The sequence below is a fragment of the Caretta caretta genome, chromosome 1 (assembly GCF_965140235.1).
Source record: "Caretta caretta isolate rCarCar2 chromosome 1, rCarCar1.hap1, whole genome shotgun sequence".
Taxonomy (NCBI): domain Eukaryota; kingdom Metazoa; phylum Chordata; order Testudines; family Cheloniidae; genus Caretta; species Caretta caretta.
This window is the reverse complement of record NC_134206.1, coordinates 325993279-326011309: the sequence shown is the minus strand read 5'-3', so window position 1 is coordinate 326011309 and position 18031 is coordinate 325993279. Positions and strand designations below refer to the sequence as shown.

General features: G+C 41.3%; 1 protein-coding gene across 1 annotated transcript in view; it reads right to left on the bottom strand.

Annotated features, from left to right (window-relative positions):
• LAMB1 (laminin subunit beta 1) overlaps positions 1-18031 on the bottom strand; it is a 69592-nt gene that overhangs the window by 44722 nt on the left and 6839 nt on the right. Inside the window, exons 4-13 of the mRNA XM_048836317.2 lie at positions 16297-16370; positions 12038-12226; positions 11876-11939; positions 10089-10291; positions 8411-8531; positions 8028-8216; positions 7498-7677; positions 6957-7069; positions 5959-6038; positions 2255-2390 (exon numbers count right to left, since the gene is read on the bottom strand). Of these exons, the coding sequence (XP_048692274.2) occupies positions 2255-2390; positions 5959-6038; positions 6957-7069; positions 7498-7677; positions 8028-8216; positions 8411-8531; positions 10089-10291; positions 11876-11939; positions 12038-12226; positions 16297-16370 (1349 nt within the window). The remainder of the gene's footprint in view (positions 1-2254; positions 2391-5958; positions 6039-6956; positions 7070-7497; positions 7678-8027; positions 8217-8410; positions 8532-10088; positions 10292-11875; positions 11940-12037; positions 12227-16296; positions 16371-18031) is intronic.

Sequence of the window (18031 nt, the reverse complement as noted above, 5' to 3'; positions counted from 1 at the left end):
TAAATATGATTATTACATCAAGATGACCCTGTGACAGACTGACAGTTTCCCATATTATCCTGAATTAACTTTATTCAATAAAGTTCAATCTTACTGAATCAGGTTTAATACCTTTGGAGTCCATTGTACCAAAAATGCAATTGTGTATGTATTATTGTGGCATTGTATGTACCTTCTCTAATAGGAAGGGGATGCTAAGGTAATACCTTTGAAGCCACTCTCCACCCCTCCCCCTGGAGGGGTAGAGACCAGTTCAGAATGGATTCTCCACGGACCCTCAGACAAAGAAAAGAATTTTGGACAAATAGCCTGGTTTTAAACTGGCTCAGGGCCTTCTTCCTGATTCAGCAAATGGACAGGGAACCCTGGTCCATGGAGGGCCCCAATCCTTAGGGTAGGGTTGGAAGGACGGGCTACTAAGGCCCCATAAGATGGGGTGCTTGTTCTGAGCAGAGGCTGTTATGAACTTGTTACCCAGAAGTTCATATCAGCCCCAGCTCAGAACAAGCACCCAGTCGTTCAGGGGGCTTTGAAGGACTAACTAACTGCCAGAGCCCATGCTAGAGTTGGGGTGATCTCTGGTAAGTTTGTAAGCACGAGCATATGGTCTTTTATTGTTTTTAATGTTTTCTCTGTAGTGCTTCTGATAATCAAATGGGCTCGCCTTGCATAAAAAGAGCTCTGTTATATCTATAGCTCTGGCCAGTCACACTGTTAACCATCTCGGAAGAGAAAGCAAGCAGGTGTGCTTGGGTAGCCTGTCTCTGCTGGGAAAAACACAGTGAAAGCTGGAAACAACTGTGCACCCTGGAAGTATCCCGGTCAGAAGTGAGTGAGACATAGGTCTTCACTGTGTCAGAGACAATGGCCAAGGGAGGTGGAAGCCTGAGAGCGGGTGCCTTTGCTAGTCTAAAGAGGGGGAATTCACGTGCAACTGAACTGTGACAGCCCCATCATGCATTCTCATACTCTACAGAGACAGCATGGCTATAAATTACCCAGGGTTTGAGCAAAGGGACATAGTCCTCCAAGAAGGGTCACATACTACCCGCATGCAGTCTGAGAGAAGGGAGCTTTTGGGCATGTTTTGAGATGAATACTCATGCTGTGAAAAAACAAGGAGTCAGGACCTAGGATCTCGCAGACAACTCACTGTCTAGTGTTAGAACCCTGCATGAAAATGCAGTTATTTCATCTCACTCTGCCTCACAGAAACATTTGTAAGTATTAGCAAACACTTGACAATTTTGATTATTTTTATTTTTTTAAGAAAAATAAGTTTTGCATTTTCCCACGGCTCTTTTCCCAAGCAAGTGTTCATGTATCTGCAGATTTCCCCTAAGCTACCCTTCCATTCGCAGGGCAAACTCTTACACAGTAACCAAGATTCATGCACAACCCCTACACCCTGTGCTGTGTTTCAAGTTCTATTCTACATTGACTTTCTTTCTGTAGGATCTCTCCATAAGTTAGGACTTAGCAGAAAAAGCCTAATTTGTCTAACGCTGCAAAGTGACTGCCTTCATTAATTAATTTCAGGCAAACTACTATCTGCTGCTTTTGGAGACAGAGTTACCTCTGTTTCCTTGCTGGAGGCAGATATAACAGTCTAGCTGCAGACTATGAATTAAAGTAAAGCTGCATTCACGACTAATAAGGGGGCAGGGGAGGAAAAGAGACATGCAGTCTGGGCACAGAGGGCTAACTAAACTAGAGATAACTAACAACATCTATAAAGCTCTTCTTTGGACTTTTAACTGCATCATTACCCATTAATAAAAGAAACCCCACCTAGGTGTATAACACCAAAAAAGGACAGCTGCTATGATGCTTGTATGTCTGTTTGCAAAAGCCACATATTCTGTATGTGGGATTTTTATTGAAACAAGCAAAGTGACCCAATGACAGAATCCCTGGATTCTTGAGAAATGCTGTGTTTACAAATCTAGGTGCAGTGGAATAAAAGAGACAGATTTCACGTATGTGAAGAGTCAGGAAATGGATTTAAAAAGAAAAACAATGGCAAAATACCTTTTTGCTTCAAATTACCACATGCATTATTATCAATACCCAGCCTACCAGCTGTGAATTGACAGTTCTCTGATAGGATCTGATTCTACATTTTTCAGTGATATCTTTACAAAAACTAAATAGTTACAGCATTGGCCCTTTTTTGAAACATGGGATGCTACCTAAGAGTCAGCAGAGTTTTCCACATTTCTCTTGAACCTGCACATTAAAATTTCCTACTCACAGGACCAAAGTTGGCTTCCTCCGCCTCATAGATGTAGTGGTCTAATGACATGAAGTAATAGCCAGACTCTACTTCATTGCACTGGCGTCCAATCATATGGGGCCGGCATGGACACTGGCCAGTTTCACTTGAGCAGCTGAAATGTAAGGTGAATTAATTTATGTTGTGCATATACTAGGAGAACACTGAGCAGATAGAAAATACAGTAGAACCTCAGAGTTATGAACACCTCGGGAATGAAGGTTGTTCATAACTCGTAAATGTTCATAACTGAACAAAACATTATGGTTGTTTTTTCAAAAGTTTACAACTGAACATTGATTTAATGCAGCTTTGAAACTTTATTATGCAGAAGAAAAATGCTGCTTTCCCTTCATTTTTGTAATAATTTAACACAGTACTGTACTTGCCTTTTTTTTTTTTTTTTTTTGGTCTCTGCTGCTGCCTGATTGCGTACTTCTGGTTCCAAATGAGGTGTGTGGTTGACTGGTCAGTTCATAACTCCGGGTTCTACTGAACTCCTATATTTATCTCTAACTGTTACATTATAAACTATGTGAGGGAAGAAGCACTTCCAAACAACACTTCATCCAAATATTATTTTTCCCTCTGGGCCTGTGAAGTCAGTATTTTACAAGATTGGGAAATTAGGGCCCAAAGGCTCTGAAGAAGACAGTGTCATTCTTCAAGCACGGGGGACAGAGGTGGTTGGGAGAAGGGCTAAAAACAGAGGTTAACACAACAAAATTCTCGATTCCAAAACCAGCAATTTTATTTACTAAATAATAAAGATACTAACTTTTTTCCCCAGACTGTTTTGTTAATTTTATTGTCCTGGAATTTTCCATACAATATTAAAATAGATCTTTTCTTGCATTGAGCTGGTCAGAATTTTTCCACACACAAAAAATGAAAAACGGCCTTTTTTTGTAAATGAAACTTTTTGCAAAGAACAAAACAAAAATTGTTGACATGATTAAAATGTTGTTTTTCTTGACATTAATAGTTTTTTAAATGAAACTCGTTTTTGAAATTACTGAAGTTCTTCACTTACTAAATAAACTGGCTTTCAGTAAAAAACAAAAATCACAGCATACTTCTGGATAAATGAAAAATTTTAATAAAAATATTGATAAAAATTGGTTATAAATTTTGGTTATAAATATGAAAAATTAGTCCATTTCAAACCATGTGAAACAGAAAAAAGATATTACAATTTGTTCCCCTGTTTTTCAACCAGCTCTCATTCTGAGGCTTATTTGCAAATATTTGAAAAAGTGCAGCAGAAGCCAACAGTTACGCTGGCCACAACTTTAAACTCTGCTTCCATACGCTTTCATTTCCTCCAAGAAGAAAAGCCCTTCTAATAAAAGGAAATCAGAAATACCTTAGCTGTCCCAAAGGGGTATCAAGGAAGTTCTCTCTAAGATAGATTTTAACATTATGGGGATGTTTTCCATATTTGGATATGGATTTCATTGCCTGGGCCAGACCCCTCCTGCTTCCATGGTGGTAGTCCAAAGTTCAAAATTACACAGGAGGTTTTCAGACCAGTTTTGGATGTTTCAGTTGCTGTGTCTACACACCACAATCAGGGATCCAGAAAACTGTTTATTAAGCTGTTTAACAGAATGACTCTAGGTTGGGCAAACATCACCCATTCCCAAAAGACTACTATAAAGTTAGAAAAAACACTTGTGAAATGCAGACAGTTCGATTACTTTGTTTCAGGCTGAATGCACAGTTCTCTAAGGAGATTTAGAGAGCTAGAAGGAAAGCACATCTGTTCATTCTCCTGCCAGTCAATGATACCCTCTCTCTAGATGGTTTTGCAATCACTGCAGTTAACACAGGACGACTAGACTGGAACTCCTTGCTCCAAAATGGTTGACAGCCCTCCCCACCTTCCCACAACCACCATAAAAAGTTGCTGAGCTGAATGTGTTCATATGAACTGCAGTGAGTTGTTATCTGCACAGGAAAGAGCAAGGAGGAGTAAGTAGCCACATAACAGGCATTAGCATTACTGAGAGTAAATAAGTTCCAGAGTAGCAGCCGTGTTAGTCTGTATCCGCAAAAAGAACAGGAGTACTTGTGGCACATTAGAAAGTAACAAATTTATTTGAGCATAAGCTTTCATGGGCTACAGCCCACTTCATTGGATGCATGCAGCGGAAAATACAGTGGGGAGATTTTATATACACACAGAACATGAAACAATGGGTGTTACCATGCACACTATAACGAGAGCGATCAGTTAAGGCGAGCTATTACCAGCAGGAGAGAGCTCACCTTAACTGACAACTCTCGTTATAGTGTGCATGGTAACACCCATTGTTTCATGTTCTCTGTGTATATAAAATCTCCCCACTGTATTTTCCACTGCATGCATCCGATGAAGTGGGCTGTAGCCCATGAAAGCTTATGTTCAAATAAATTTGTTAGTTTCTAATGTGCCACAAGTACTCCTGTTCTTTTTGAGAGTGAATAAATCACTCAGCCACTGGTGGGAAAGGAGACTGGTAAGAGTGAATAGGCAAGTAAGATTGTCTCAGGGTAGGAAATTGTTTTCATTTAAACACCCGCTGAGAGATGTTTTTTTAAAATGTTGTTTATTTTCGTTAAATCTTAATCATCCAAATTAAAATAAGCGTAGACAAAGTACATAAAAGTGGGTTTAATATTTCATGAATATCCTTAGCATTCTCATGGTGCTAATAATGGCGGAGTCTTGCTTATGTGCATTAATTATGTAAAAAATTGCTCAGTGAAATCCTCATGAGATTCTAAGTTATACTGGGCCAGATGGTCGCCCACCCTGCACTCCCTTACTCTGCTGCACTAGTTTCTCATATTGCAGACAGCAACATGGAGGACACCGGAGTCTCCATTCAGCCCCAGTTAGTATGTCCCATGCATGTAGTATTCCCATGCATGTAGCTGGGAAGCAGACTACTAGCAGACAGCTAGAGCCTTGAGCAGACAGCTAGAGCCTTGGTTCCACCACCCCAATGCACCCGTCAGCATCAGCTATAGGTCTAGTGCAGAGGAAAACTAGAAGCAGACTGTGACTTTCCAAGTCACAATTCAGTTCCTGGACTGCTCTTGGCACAGTGCAGTTACGTATGCAAGGCTTATAGCAAAGCCACTCTTGTCCCCAGGCTAAGGTCTTGTCTACACTATAACCATTTGTAAGTATTATGATGCACTGGTGCTATGGAAGAAGGAAACTCTAGCATAGACAGGGGGCAGGCATTTTTACCACCATCTTTTTACGCTACAGCTTCCCCCTTTTCCATCAGAGCAAAAAAATGCTTCCAACTTTCCCTGGTACAAACCCTAAGGCCTGGTCTACATGTAAACATTAGATTGACCTAACCACATTGCTCAGGGTTGTGAAAAATTTCACACTCTGCGTGACGTAGCTAGGCTGAACTAACCCCAGTGCAGACGCGGCTAAGTCAATGGGCTACATTCTTCCACTGACCTTGCTACCAGCTCTTGGAGAACTGGATTAACTACATCAAGAGAAAAATCTCTTCTGCTGATGCCGGAAGTGCCTACACCTTGGCACTGCAGGGGCACAGCTGCAATGCCATAGCTGCTACAGCTATGTTGTAGACCTGGCCTGAACGCTGGGACAGCAAATGCAGTGGTGCTCAGCGAGTGAATGAGTACAAGAATGTAATTGAAATGAGACTTACTTATTGTTTATTGCTCCCCCTTGGTCACAGTCACAAGGCCGACATCCGTCCATGTCATTGCTCAGGCCCCAGTGTTCAGGCTGCAGAACAATAGGCCATTAATGCTGTAATGAGGTGTTGATTTAAAAGCACTCAGTTTGAACTCTATGCACATCCCAATTTTAAAAACAATACAAAAAACGCTGCAAAGCTATTATAAAGCCACTGAGCTGCCCACACAAATAAGAGACCCTGGTCTATCACAGAACAACCACCTCCAGACAGAACCACTATACTCCACCCCATTAACCTGCCTTTACCCTGAGAACAGAGGGTGTGCTTTGCTGCACATCTGAAAGGTTAACAAATCTAAACTCTGAGGTGCAAAGTGAAGGTGAGAGCCCGTTCCAAAGCTAAGGGTTGCTCCTGGAGAGCACCCTTCCAACAGCTCCCCCACCCTTAATTAATTATGATTGGCATGAAAAGAAGGATTTTCATAGGGAGCCAAGTCCCCAACCATTTACAGCTTTGAAAGATAAAGCCAACACCTTGACCTCCACCCAGAAATTTAACAGCAGCCAGTGCAGATTATAGAGCACTGACAACATGCTCTCAGCATGGATGTGGCATGACTTGTTCCTGTTATTCTGCAGTATGTCCTCAGGAGACAGACTGACATGCTCAGATTTCCCACATAGTTTATGGGCAGATAACAGTAGATAGTCCCTCAAAATGCAAGTCTGGTTTGAAAAATTGACCTTTGAACACTAGCGTTCCAATATTCCTGGCTTGCTCACTCACTTTCTTGCTTATCCTCCAATCCATCGTCACAACACCTGTTCTTTGTCACTTTACATTCAGAAGGGCCCATTTCCACCGATTCTCTCTCCATGCTCTGCTCTCAATTACTCACACAAGTCTGGCACCATCTCACTCTATACTTCTGACATGCCACACTACCCCTTTCATATTAGTGTATTTTTCTATTACAAATCTATTCTTATTGCAAGGCTACTTACCAGACACTGCTCACAGTGCCTTCCTGTTGCTAGACGTTTACAATAGCAGCTTCCTGTCTCTGAATCACAAGGATTCCCTCCAGGAAGAGTTCCCAAAGGATTACATGCACAAGCTATATTAGGAAATGCAAGTAAATAAATCAGAACACAAGAGTTTATTTATATTTTGCACAGTATTTAATACAAATATTTACAGTAAGACCATCTTTCTTTTCTCAGTGAGCAGTTTTATTGCACATTCCTGTCTGTATTCTTCCCCTAACTCCCTGCCAGATTTCCATAGACTAAGTAAAGGACTTAAACTGAAACCAAGAAAGGCTCTGTAGTGTTTCAACTGAGTTTACAGTAAGATCACCTGGGACTTCTGATGGAAATGGGTGGAATCCAAGTCACCTGAAATCTTCAAATCATGTCCTTCCTTCAATAAAAATCAAGGGCTGCACTAGAAGTTCCTCTTCAAGCCCTAACAATTCCAGGAAGAGCTTTGGATCATACATAAAGTAACATTAGTTTATTCCCATTCCATAAATTGTCTACTTACATTGACAACCCAGGGGATTATCTGCACTTAATCCATAGAACCCTTCTTTGCAGAGGTCGCAACGTTCCCCTTCCACAAATAATTTACAGCGGCACTGTCCAGCAATAAGGCCAGCAGAGAAGTCAGTGTAGCGATCACATATTCCACCATTTTGGGAGCCAAGTGGGTCACAGTTACATGCTAAAAAGGAAGCATTGCATACACCTTTATTAACTACAGTAAAAGAAATACACAGTTCTCAGATCTGATTGCTATAGCTCATTAGACACGGCATTGTTTGCATGTGAAGTCACCAAGTGGCGGCCACTTCCCGCTTTTTAAACAAAAAGCAAAGAAGAGAGGCCACACTTACCTCAGGCCTCCATCAGAAGCATAGAACATCTGTTCATGAACAGTCAGTAACTCAAAGGAGAGGAACGGGGCCCAAGAATACAGATGCAGCTGCTTTGGAATTCTTTAACTGAATACCTTAGTGATCAAAGTATAGACACAATGTGCTTTAACATTCTGAGTGATGACATTGCACTTACGCTCACAAATGTTAGGATCTCGTATCTCTCTCTCTGGATGCTGAAAGTAAAATGGTTTGCATTGTTCACAGTTGCGTCCCATTGTGTTATGCTGGCAGTCATCACACACTCCACCACTGGTATTTCCGGTTGCCATGTATACAGCCATATCAAAATGGCACTGGATAGAATGTCCATTACAATTGCACTCTACAATACAAGGCAAAAAAGAGCAGCTTTACTAAAGTAATATGTTTTCACTAAAGAAATAATGTCTTGTAAATAATATCTTTACAGTTCATTTAATGCAACAAAAACCTCATGAACCAACTATGTAAAACTCATCAAACATTAAAAGCAAATAAGAATATAGGATTTAGAATTGGTATTGTATTTAAACATACTTTTACATGCATTACTATGGCGTCCTTCAGCTGGTCTCCACGGTAAGTCATGGTAGAAATCCAAACACAGTTCACAGTTTAACCCTTTGGTATTATGTCTGCACATGCAGTGCCCGTGGACCTATCATTTAAAAGAATAAAAAACAAATATAAAAATATGATATGTTTGGTTAAAGAAAATAAGGAGGGGAAAAAGCCAACACAATACATAGAGTGCATTCAAATTGGAATGTACCTCACCATTTCCCATCTACCTAAAATATAACCAGTGAGCGTTTGGCATACCCTTGCCAACTACCATTGCATCAAAAACACTTAAAGAGGACATAATTATATACAGAAAGGGCCAGACTGTGATTTCCTTGCCTGTGTGAGTAAATGCTCACCCACACAAGGTAGTCCCATTTTCTTCAATGGAATTGCCTGTGTGAATAAATGGTCACCAATGTGAATATGGAGCACACAGTTTAGCCCAAAATACCCTTAAGTAACCTATTAGGGCAAAATCATTAAATTGTCCATAATCCATTAAAATAGGATTAGCCGCATCAGAACATAGGGTCAACTAGTCTAATACCTTTCTCCAGCAGTGCATACAGAAGCTTTAGAGGAAGGGGGCCAAAAGCTCTTCCACACCATAACTGATGTTTATCACAAGCCTGGCTCAAGCATCAATATATACAGAACCGAAATCAGACAAGTTGCTCCCGTGACTGCTGCCATCTTGGATGACCATGGATTGAATTTGGAGGGAACTCCAGAGCTAGAAGAATATGTCTCTAGAATCTGAGCTGATGAACTGAGCTCTGCAGGTGGGGCTGTAAACAGACCCATAGCTACTGTGGGCTGGGCACAGAGTACATACTGCATGCTGACCGGCAGGCTAGACTCCCACAAACAAGGACAAAACTTCCTCCCAGATGACGAATCTGCCCAAAAGTTTCCCTCGCACTTTGTGTTAACCATGACAATCTCTTCTCCCACACAACTCCACTTCCCAAAACAACAACCCAACAAACCCTGCTTTCAGACTGGCATCTCACCCAAACTCTTCCCCTTCCAGCAGAAGTCCTACCTGCATCCACTTGGAAAAATCATGGTAAAAACTGACAGAAGAAAGGAAAATGCACCTGACCTATTATACAATATTATAACATGAAGGCAGCAGGATTTTCCTCTGCCCTGCTGTTGATCAATTTGTGTGCTGAACTCTGAAAATGGATAGCCCTTGTAGTTTTCTTTTTATACTAGTTAATATAAATGCAGTGCTGTTCTTGTTCATTAAACTATCTCACCCTTTGACCCTGCTATTTGCTTCAATAGAAAGAAGGTCCATAGGTTAGTTCAATGTTGCATAAAATACATTCCCTTATATCCATTACAATACTGTTCCTTTTATTTTTATCAGGTCTTTAATGTAATTAGAAAGAAGAAATTTCAAGATGTTAAAGTAACTTTAAACTACTCTCAGCTCTCGGTGTTTGAACAACAATAAAAATGGTGAACCCTGTTTTATTGTTTGGAAATCAAGAAGAAAAATAAAGGGCTAAATTCTGCCACTCTTACTGATATACTTTAGTACTAATGTAATATATCTTCTCAATGTGAGTAAACGGGACAGAATCAGGCTCAAGGCATTTTAACATGGTTTTAAGTGTGAAAAAGTGTGAGCATTTACCATTCCTTCCACCTCTTCATTAAAGCCGTCTACTGGTGCACACTCACTGGCATGGCCATAACAGAAACAGTTCCCACGAACCACCATGTCATAAATTGCATAGTAGTACTTTTCTTTGATTTCCATTCTAGAATCTAAGAGGTTGTCTCCCAACGTATGTAACTTGGTGAAACTGATTCTTAAATTTGTGATTTTTAATAGGTCTGCAAGGAAAAAAGCAAACAAACAGTTGCTTGAATTAGCTACTGAGTTCTATGAACTGAAGGAAACCAAGAAAACTGCAGATCATAAATTATGGGAAACCTCACACAGAGCAATTTTCTATATTGAGATATAATATAATATCTGAGATTGTAAACAAGACTTCATCTTTTTTAAATACAAATTTCCCTCACTGAATCCTCCAGCTACAAATACCAGAGATTAATTGTTTTCTCCCCAATATGATCACTATATATACACTAGATTAATTTAAACAAAACTGGGATTTATTTTGCTGTTGATACATACATCCACAGAATATTAACATTAATGGCACATGCATCAGTGCCACAACAGATGTCTTAGTTTTCAACCACATTTCGGATTTAAAATGTAAAATGGGTCGGGGTTAATATTAAGGAAGTACTGACAAGTGGAGTATGAGCTTCAAAGACTGTGTGCATGTTTGGAAGAACTTGAGATGGAAATTGCAGAAACACTTAGGATACAAATATAATCCTCTTCTTTATATGCTCTCACACCCTTTGAATATAATTAATTGTATTTTGATGGGAAAAACCACCATCTTGATCCTACCAAATAAAAAGTAACTGTTCTCACAGGAAGAGGTCTCGCAGGAAGACAACATTATAGCAATTAATTTGACCTTTGACTCTTTCTGCCTTGATATTATTAAAACCTTGTTTTTCTCCCATGTTTGAAAATACCCTCGGCCTAAGCTAGTAAAAATAGAATTCCTTATAAATTTCTCTTTTTAAACTTTGGTTAAACAGAAAACACTGAATCAATGTAGCAGCCAGCATACAGCCTTCTACTGGAGTTCTTTTCCTTTGCTGTCTCATCCAGGCAGCTTTACACTGTTAGATACTAACTTAAACTAAAGCCAAATCCTGTTGTCCTTATGCAAGTAAAATGCCTAAAGAAGTTTCTTTTTCAAATTGTATGCTTTCATACAGCAGCAGATTTGTATGTTTGCATTCCTTTGTCCCAATAACTGTAAATAATTGATGCATTACTTTTAATGTCTTAGGAGTGAATCCTACAATCAGATCAATGTGGGCAGGCACTCAGTATTGCCAACTCCAACAATCATGAGTCAGACCCACAAAAATCTTTAGCTTAGCTAAAAATATCATGAGATTTAAAAAAATAATCATAAATTTGGGGTTTTATTTATCAGCTTTCTTTGGCAGGGGAGGGGTCACATTTTCAAGCTCTTCTCTGAAACAATGAGGTTTAGAATTCCCCCCCACACACCTTTTTGAAAAAAAAAAAAAAAAAAAAAAAAAAAGGAAGTGGAGATTCTCACATAATCCCATGACACCAGGAGTTGAGCCTTTACGAAAAACATCAACCGTAATGAGACTCATGGTAAAAAACCATGAGTTGGCAACACTGGTTCTTATTCCCATGTGGAGACCCATTAAAGTCAGTGGAGCGGACCCCTGGTTCCTGGTGCAGTTCTGAGGCCGTACTGGGGCTGATTTTTTGCTTGTAAGTTCCACCCCCCCCCCATTTAAAAATACAAGAGTTAGAATGCGAAAGAAAAGTAACTATGTACATACTTTGAATTCTTGGACTATATGGGTCTTCAATTCTAAAAGCTGGATCTAAAGCACGATATATGACCTAAAGAAAAATGAAAAATGAAAGAATCAACCTTAAAATAAGGGATCTTGAAATGTGCAGAGAAAAAGTCTTCATTATATATAAAAATAACCTCCAACCTCTCCCTCAGTTGAAGGTTCAATGTCAGAATATCGGGAATCACAAATGATATCGTCTACTTTCTTCATGGGTCCAGTTGAAACACCAGGAAAGGAGTTCTCACAGTCATATGCAAAGTATCTATATACTTTCCAGGTTTTTCCAAAATCAGATGATCTTTCGATTAGCATTGCAGCTGGGCGGAATGTCTTAACAAAACCAAAAAACAGCAAATGGTTATATACTATTAAATATTATTTGGAATCAATTGTTAGAAGGAGCAACTCGTGTGCCTGAATTTCAAGACTTCTTCTATAGAATGATATTTTTTCTATTTTCGTCCCAATTTTCTTTTTACTACTGCTACTACACACAAAGAAAAGGAGTACTTGTGGCACCTTAGAGACTAACAAATTTATTTGAGCATAAACTTTCGTGAGCTACAGCTCATTTTTGGAGACAGATTATGGTAAGGCCTTCATTTGAATCATGCAAATCTAATCAGAGAGTATAGTTTGGAATGATGATATTTCTAATTATAGGTACGCAGACATTTAAACATACTCATAATGCAACACACAAACTTAGAATAAAGGATTGTTTACTGTAAGCTACTAAGACTTCAGATTCCTATTTAAAATGAAGGTAAGAGAGAAATACTTGGAGAAAGATTATTATTTTTTAAGGTCAGTGAAAAAAGTGCAGATTCCCCAGTTACTGTAGCTCCCCATTTTATATCCCAGTCAGTCCTGGCTCACAGGAAGATCAAAGAGGCCTCTCATTTCCTGTCAGATGGGGCGGGGCCTAGAACGATGGAGCACAGAGGAGGGAATCCAGTTGTACATATTTCCCCTTTCTTATCCTTGGTCTCTTGTCAAGAGACACATACAGAACAATGGTAATATTTTTCCATTTTTCCGGCCCCACCCCAGAGCCCTCACCCCCCTCCTGCATCCCAACTCCTTGCCTCAACCTGCAGCCTCCTCCCACACTCTGAATCCCTCAACCCCATCCCCCCCAGCCTGGAACCCCCCTCCTACACTCCAAACCCTTCACCCCCAGCCCCACCCCAGAGCCCGCACCCCCAGCTGGAACCATCACCCCCTCCCGCACCCCAACTCTCGGCCCCAGCCCAGAGCCCCCTCCCACACCCTGAACCCCTCATTTCTGGCCCCAGGCCAGAGCCTGGACCCCCATTTAGAGCCCTCACCCCCTCATTCACCCCAACCACCTGCCCCAGCCCAGGGAAAGTGAATGAGGGTGGGGGAGAGCGAGCCACCAAGGGAGGGGGAATGTAGTGAGTGGGGGGGCAGGGCCTCAGGGACGCGGCGGGGCTAGGGTGTTCACTTTTATGCGATTAGAAAGTTGGCAATCCTAATCTGTCTGCATGATCTTTCTTAGTGCTCTAACAATTGTCTTGTTGGTGGAATAGGCAACTGAAACTGGTCTTTTCCCCACTAGATTGAGAAATTCATCCTCAGCCAGTTTTATAAGACTCTGCTCCCAGGATCCATAATGACTTTGCTTTAACTGACTTTGACCAAACTTTAACATGATCTGATACAATCTAATCCTTTCTTTATTTTATATGAATAGTTTTTCTCCTTAGCTACCAGCATTTCAAATAACTAAATTAATATATGGTTTAATACATGGCTTGCACGGAGAGGACAATGTCAGCAACAGTTAGTTCATTTGTTTTATATATGTAGGCAAGACCCTCCAAAAGCCAAACACAAAAGTAGGTCTATCAGTTTTAAAATGTATTCCTGCTTAGCTGAAACAAATCATCCACAGTACTAACTTGTGTCCTACAAACTAGAATTTGATAATTTAAGAGTTAAGATTGCTCCAGAGCAAATCCCATCAAAGCAATTACTAAAAATCAATAATGTCATCATTGAAATCAACATTCACATCCATACCAATCTCAAATTTCACGCCTTTCCACCCAAACACTCTCCATAGCCACAACTACATAGCAAACTCACTTCCACTTTGAACACAGGAGCACTCACAATGCATGTATTTAATCCCTCATGATCACACCCAAACACAAACCCTTCACTCTGACCTCACCCAGACAAGACACATCAAACCAATAGGTGTACATGCAGCATTAAATAGGTCTATTGCCCATAAAAAAGGTACAAGATCAGAGTAAAGTTTTGCATTTGAGTGAGAAGCAGCCTTAATTCAAAATTAACCAAGATTTTTGGTGTAAGGAAATTTGCCAGGCTTTTTAGGAAGTATCTGATGACTATTGGCATGAATAGCCATCAACAATTATATGTATTATTATTCATAATTTGATTTAGCACTTCGGAACCCCAGTATTAGCCTAGAGCCCCATTATTTTAGGCACTGTAAAAAAACAGAACAAAAAGACAGTGCCTTCCCAAAGATCTTATAATCTAAGGATCCTTACTGGTTTTCAACTGGAATGCCCAGTCGAAAAGGGACCCTGGTGGCTCTGGCTGGCACCGCTGACCATGTGTTAAGAGTCCAGTCGGCAGCCCCTAGGCTTATGGGTGGCCAGGGAGGCTCTGCACGCTGCCCCCAACCTGAGTGCCGGCTCCACAGCTCCCATTGGCCAGGAACTCCGACCAATGGAAGCTGTGGGGGTGGTGCCTGTGGGTGTGAGGACAGCACGCGGAGCCTCCCCGGCTGTCCATGAGCCTAGGGGCCGCAGGGACCTGGTGGCTGCTTCCTAAGAACTGTGGTAAGCGCCGCTGGGACCCTGTACCCCAAATCTCCTCGCACACCCCAACCCCTTACCCCAGCCCAGAGTCCCCTCCCGCACCCAAACTCAATCACAGAGCCTGCACCTCCACCCCAAGACCCCTCCCCAGCCCTGAGCCCCCTCTTGCACCCCAAACGCCTCATCCCGCCCCATCCCAGAGCCCACATCCCCAGCCAGAGACCTCCCCTTCACCGCAAATCCCTCATCCCCAGCCCCATCCCAGAGCCCACCACCCATCGAGCACACCAAACCCCTAGGCCCCAGACCAGAGCCCCCTCCCACACCCTAACCCCCGCCCCAGCCTGGTGAAAGTGAGTGAGGGTGGGGAAGAATGAGCAATGGAGGGAGGGGAGATAAAGCGAGTGGGGGTGGGGCGTCGGGGAAGGGGTGTTCAGTTTTGTGTGATTATAAAGTTGGCAACCCCTACTACTATGCCTTTCACATAGCCCTGCAACCCCTTGCATTGCTGCACTCTTCCTCCTGCCACTCTCAGTCCTGTCCCTTGCTCCACAATTCTCTGTACATAGACTAATTTTCCCCAGGCTCACTCCCCTTAAGCAATCCTGTTCCCACATGTCCCAATCCAGTCCTCCTTAACAAATCTCTCCTTCCATCTTTCACCATGACCCCATACTGCCTTACCACATTCAGTTTTTAAATCCTAATACACACAGACATTTATACATACCAGTGTTTGGAAGCTGAGTTTGGTAAGGAAATATGGGAGCTTGGTGGGGTGCCACCTTGTGGGAGAGTAACTTGTGATGGGTCATGGTGGAAGCAGAGGTGTGTGTTTGAGATGTAGCCCAGGGATATTATAGAGTATTCAGTTGTCCTAGAAAGTTAGCATGTAAAATTTAGAGATTAAATTCAGCTATGGAGTCACTACTAATGCCTTCATAATAAAATGTACTTTGAGACACATGGTACATAATCTGTCTCTCCAGGACATCTGTTTGAAAGGAAACAAAGGCACAGATGTCCTCTTGGACACATTTTCATTTGCCAAGTGAAAATGATTGCTTACAAAACAAAACACAAAACTTGCAGCTATGTCGATTTTGATAATGATCTTGTAAAATACAAAACGCACAAAGAACAAACAGATAACCCAAAGCACAGTTTTTGCACACTTCCACAATCTTGAAGTCTAAAATGATGGTAAGACCCCACAGTTCCATTTTTGCTACAAAAACCCAAATATAAAATGCAAGTGAGCAACAGAAGAGCGCTTCAATCTCCTTCTATTTTATGAGTTTTGGATTTATTCAAAGCAGAAACTTATCTGTTTATACAAAGATCGTCAATTAAAAATTTGACACCAACAGGCTTATGAAGTCCATCTCCCCTGCATTCCAATATTAACAGCATTTTTAATGCATTTATTAAAGCCTGTGTCTTCAAAACTGGAACATTATATATATCTATCTATCTTAGTCTAAATAACCAGTTAAGCCCACAACTGCCCTCCATGACAGATGTTAGATTACACAGTGCTCCAGTTTGTGATTTGTGAGAATGCTATGGATTCTTTACCTTGAAGGTCATAATGAGATGAGTGAAATGGAATTCAGCTTCCAGATCCAGCTGGAGAGTAACATTTTCCAAACCTAAAGGCAGAAAAAGGAAATTCTACAGTAAACAGGAACATTTCTCAGCAATAACTTCATCATTTTCCTAAGAGACCCTCATTCTGGTAGCATAAGGATCTTTTTCTTGACTTTGGCTGTTATGTTGTGACAGAACAATGTATGGATTAGCACTACAATAAACGTTAGGGAATTGCGGTGAAGACACAGTGTTTGCAAACTTCCTAAACATCACATTACATGGGATTGCCAATTGGAGATATTATTTCTTATACAGTGCTGAATGTGTATTTAGTCTGTATGACATTTAGCATATTTCACTTTACCCCAGTAGTTGAGGTATTTCCAGTATCATTATCCTGTTTTACAGATTTTACATTTTACAATACCCCATTACTCAGGCATGGGGAGGTTAAGTGATTCACACACAAGATCACACACAATGCAGAACTAGTCTGGTATCCAACCTTCTGCAGAGGCCTCTATCGGATGCTTTAGAAGAAAGTGAAAAACTCTACAGTCCACTAAGGATGAAATCCTGGCCCTCACTTCGCTCTGCATGAGCGAAAGGCCTGACGTGCAATGGAAATGAACCATAATGCTTTCTGCTAGGAGCTGGACTGCTGAGCTCTCATGCAGAGGGATTCTGGAATTCTGCAAATGGCTCTCTGCCTAGGAACACGGGTGTTTGGGGCAGCCTAGTGATCAGGTGAGGGCCTGAATTAACTGGACTAGTACCAACAAACTTCCCTAAGCCCCATGTAGGTCCCCTGCCCAAAGCCTATTTAATTCTAGTTTTACAGACGAGGATATTGATTTCACTTCTAGCTAGTTACGCAATGCTGCATAACAGAAGGAGCTGGGGCATTCTTTCCTGTCTCCTGTGTCAATCAGCATACACCCAAAGCATGAGACTGGATTACCCTTATCTTGGTTTGTATAACAGAACTAAAGTTGCTAGACAGAGGCAGATACAAAAAGATAGCCGGGGGACTGGAGGTGGCCTCCCTTATGATGCCCTGATGAGAAGCCCTGCCCCCTCCCTCAGCTGCTGATAAGATTCAGGGTGATGGAATTCATACCATAGTGGCGATGCTGGACACTGGCTGAGGGCTCCAGTTCTAGTATCAGCCTCTGGCAGTGGGTCTCTCCAGTTGTAAGACACACACACACCTGCCCCCAACCTCTGCTTGTTGGATGGGAGCTTTTTCCTCTCTCTTCTTTGACCTTGACCTCAGAGCCTCCTGGCTATCCCAAGGAAGTGAAGGTGTCTTTGCTACTCTGCCCCAGCCTATTTCCCAAATCCTCCTCAGCCATGTATATCCCCCATACCTGCCTCTGATGTGGCACATAGTTTTCTTAGTGGTACAGTAGAACCTCAGTGTTACCAACACCTCGGGAATGAAGGTTGTTTGTAACTCTGAATAAAATGTTATGGTTGTTCTTTTAGAAGTTTACAACTGAACACTGACTTAATACAGCTTTGAAACTTTACTATGCAGAAGAAAAATGCTGCTTTTAACTATCTCAAATTTAAATGAAACAGCACAAAAACAATTTCCCCACCTTGTCAATTTTTTTTTAAACTTTCCCTTTATATTTTTAGTAGTTTAACACAATACTGAACTGTATTTGCTTTTTTTTCTTTTATCTCTGCTGCTGCCTGAGTGCATACTTCTGGT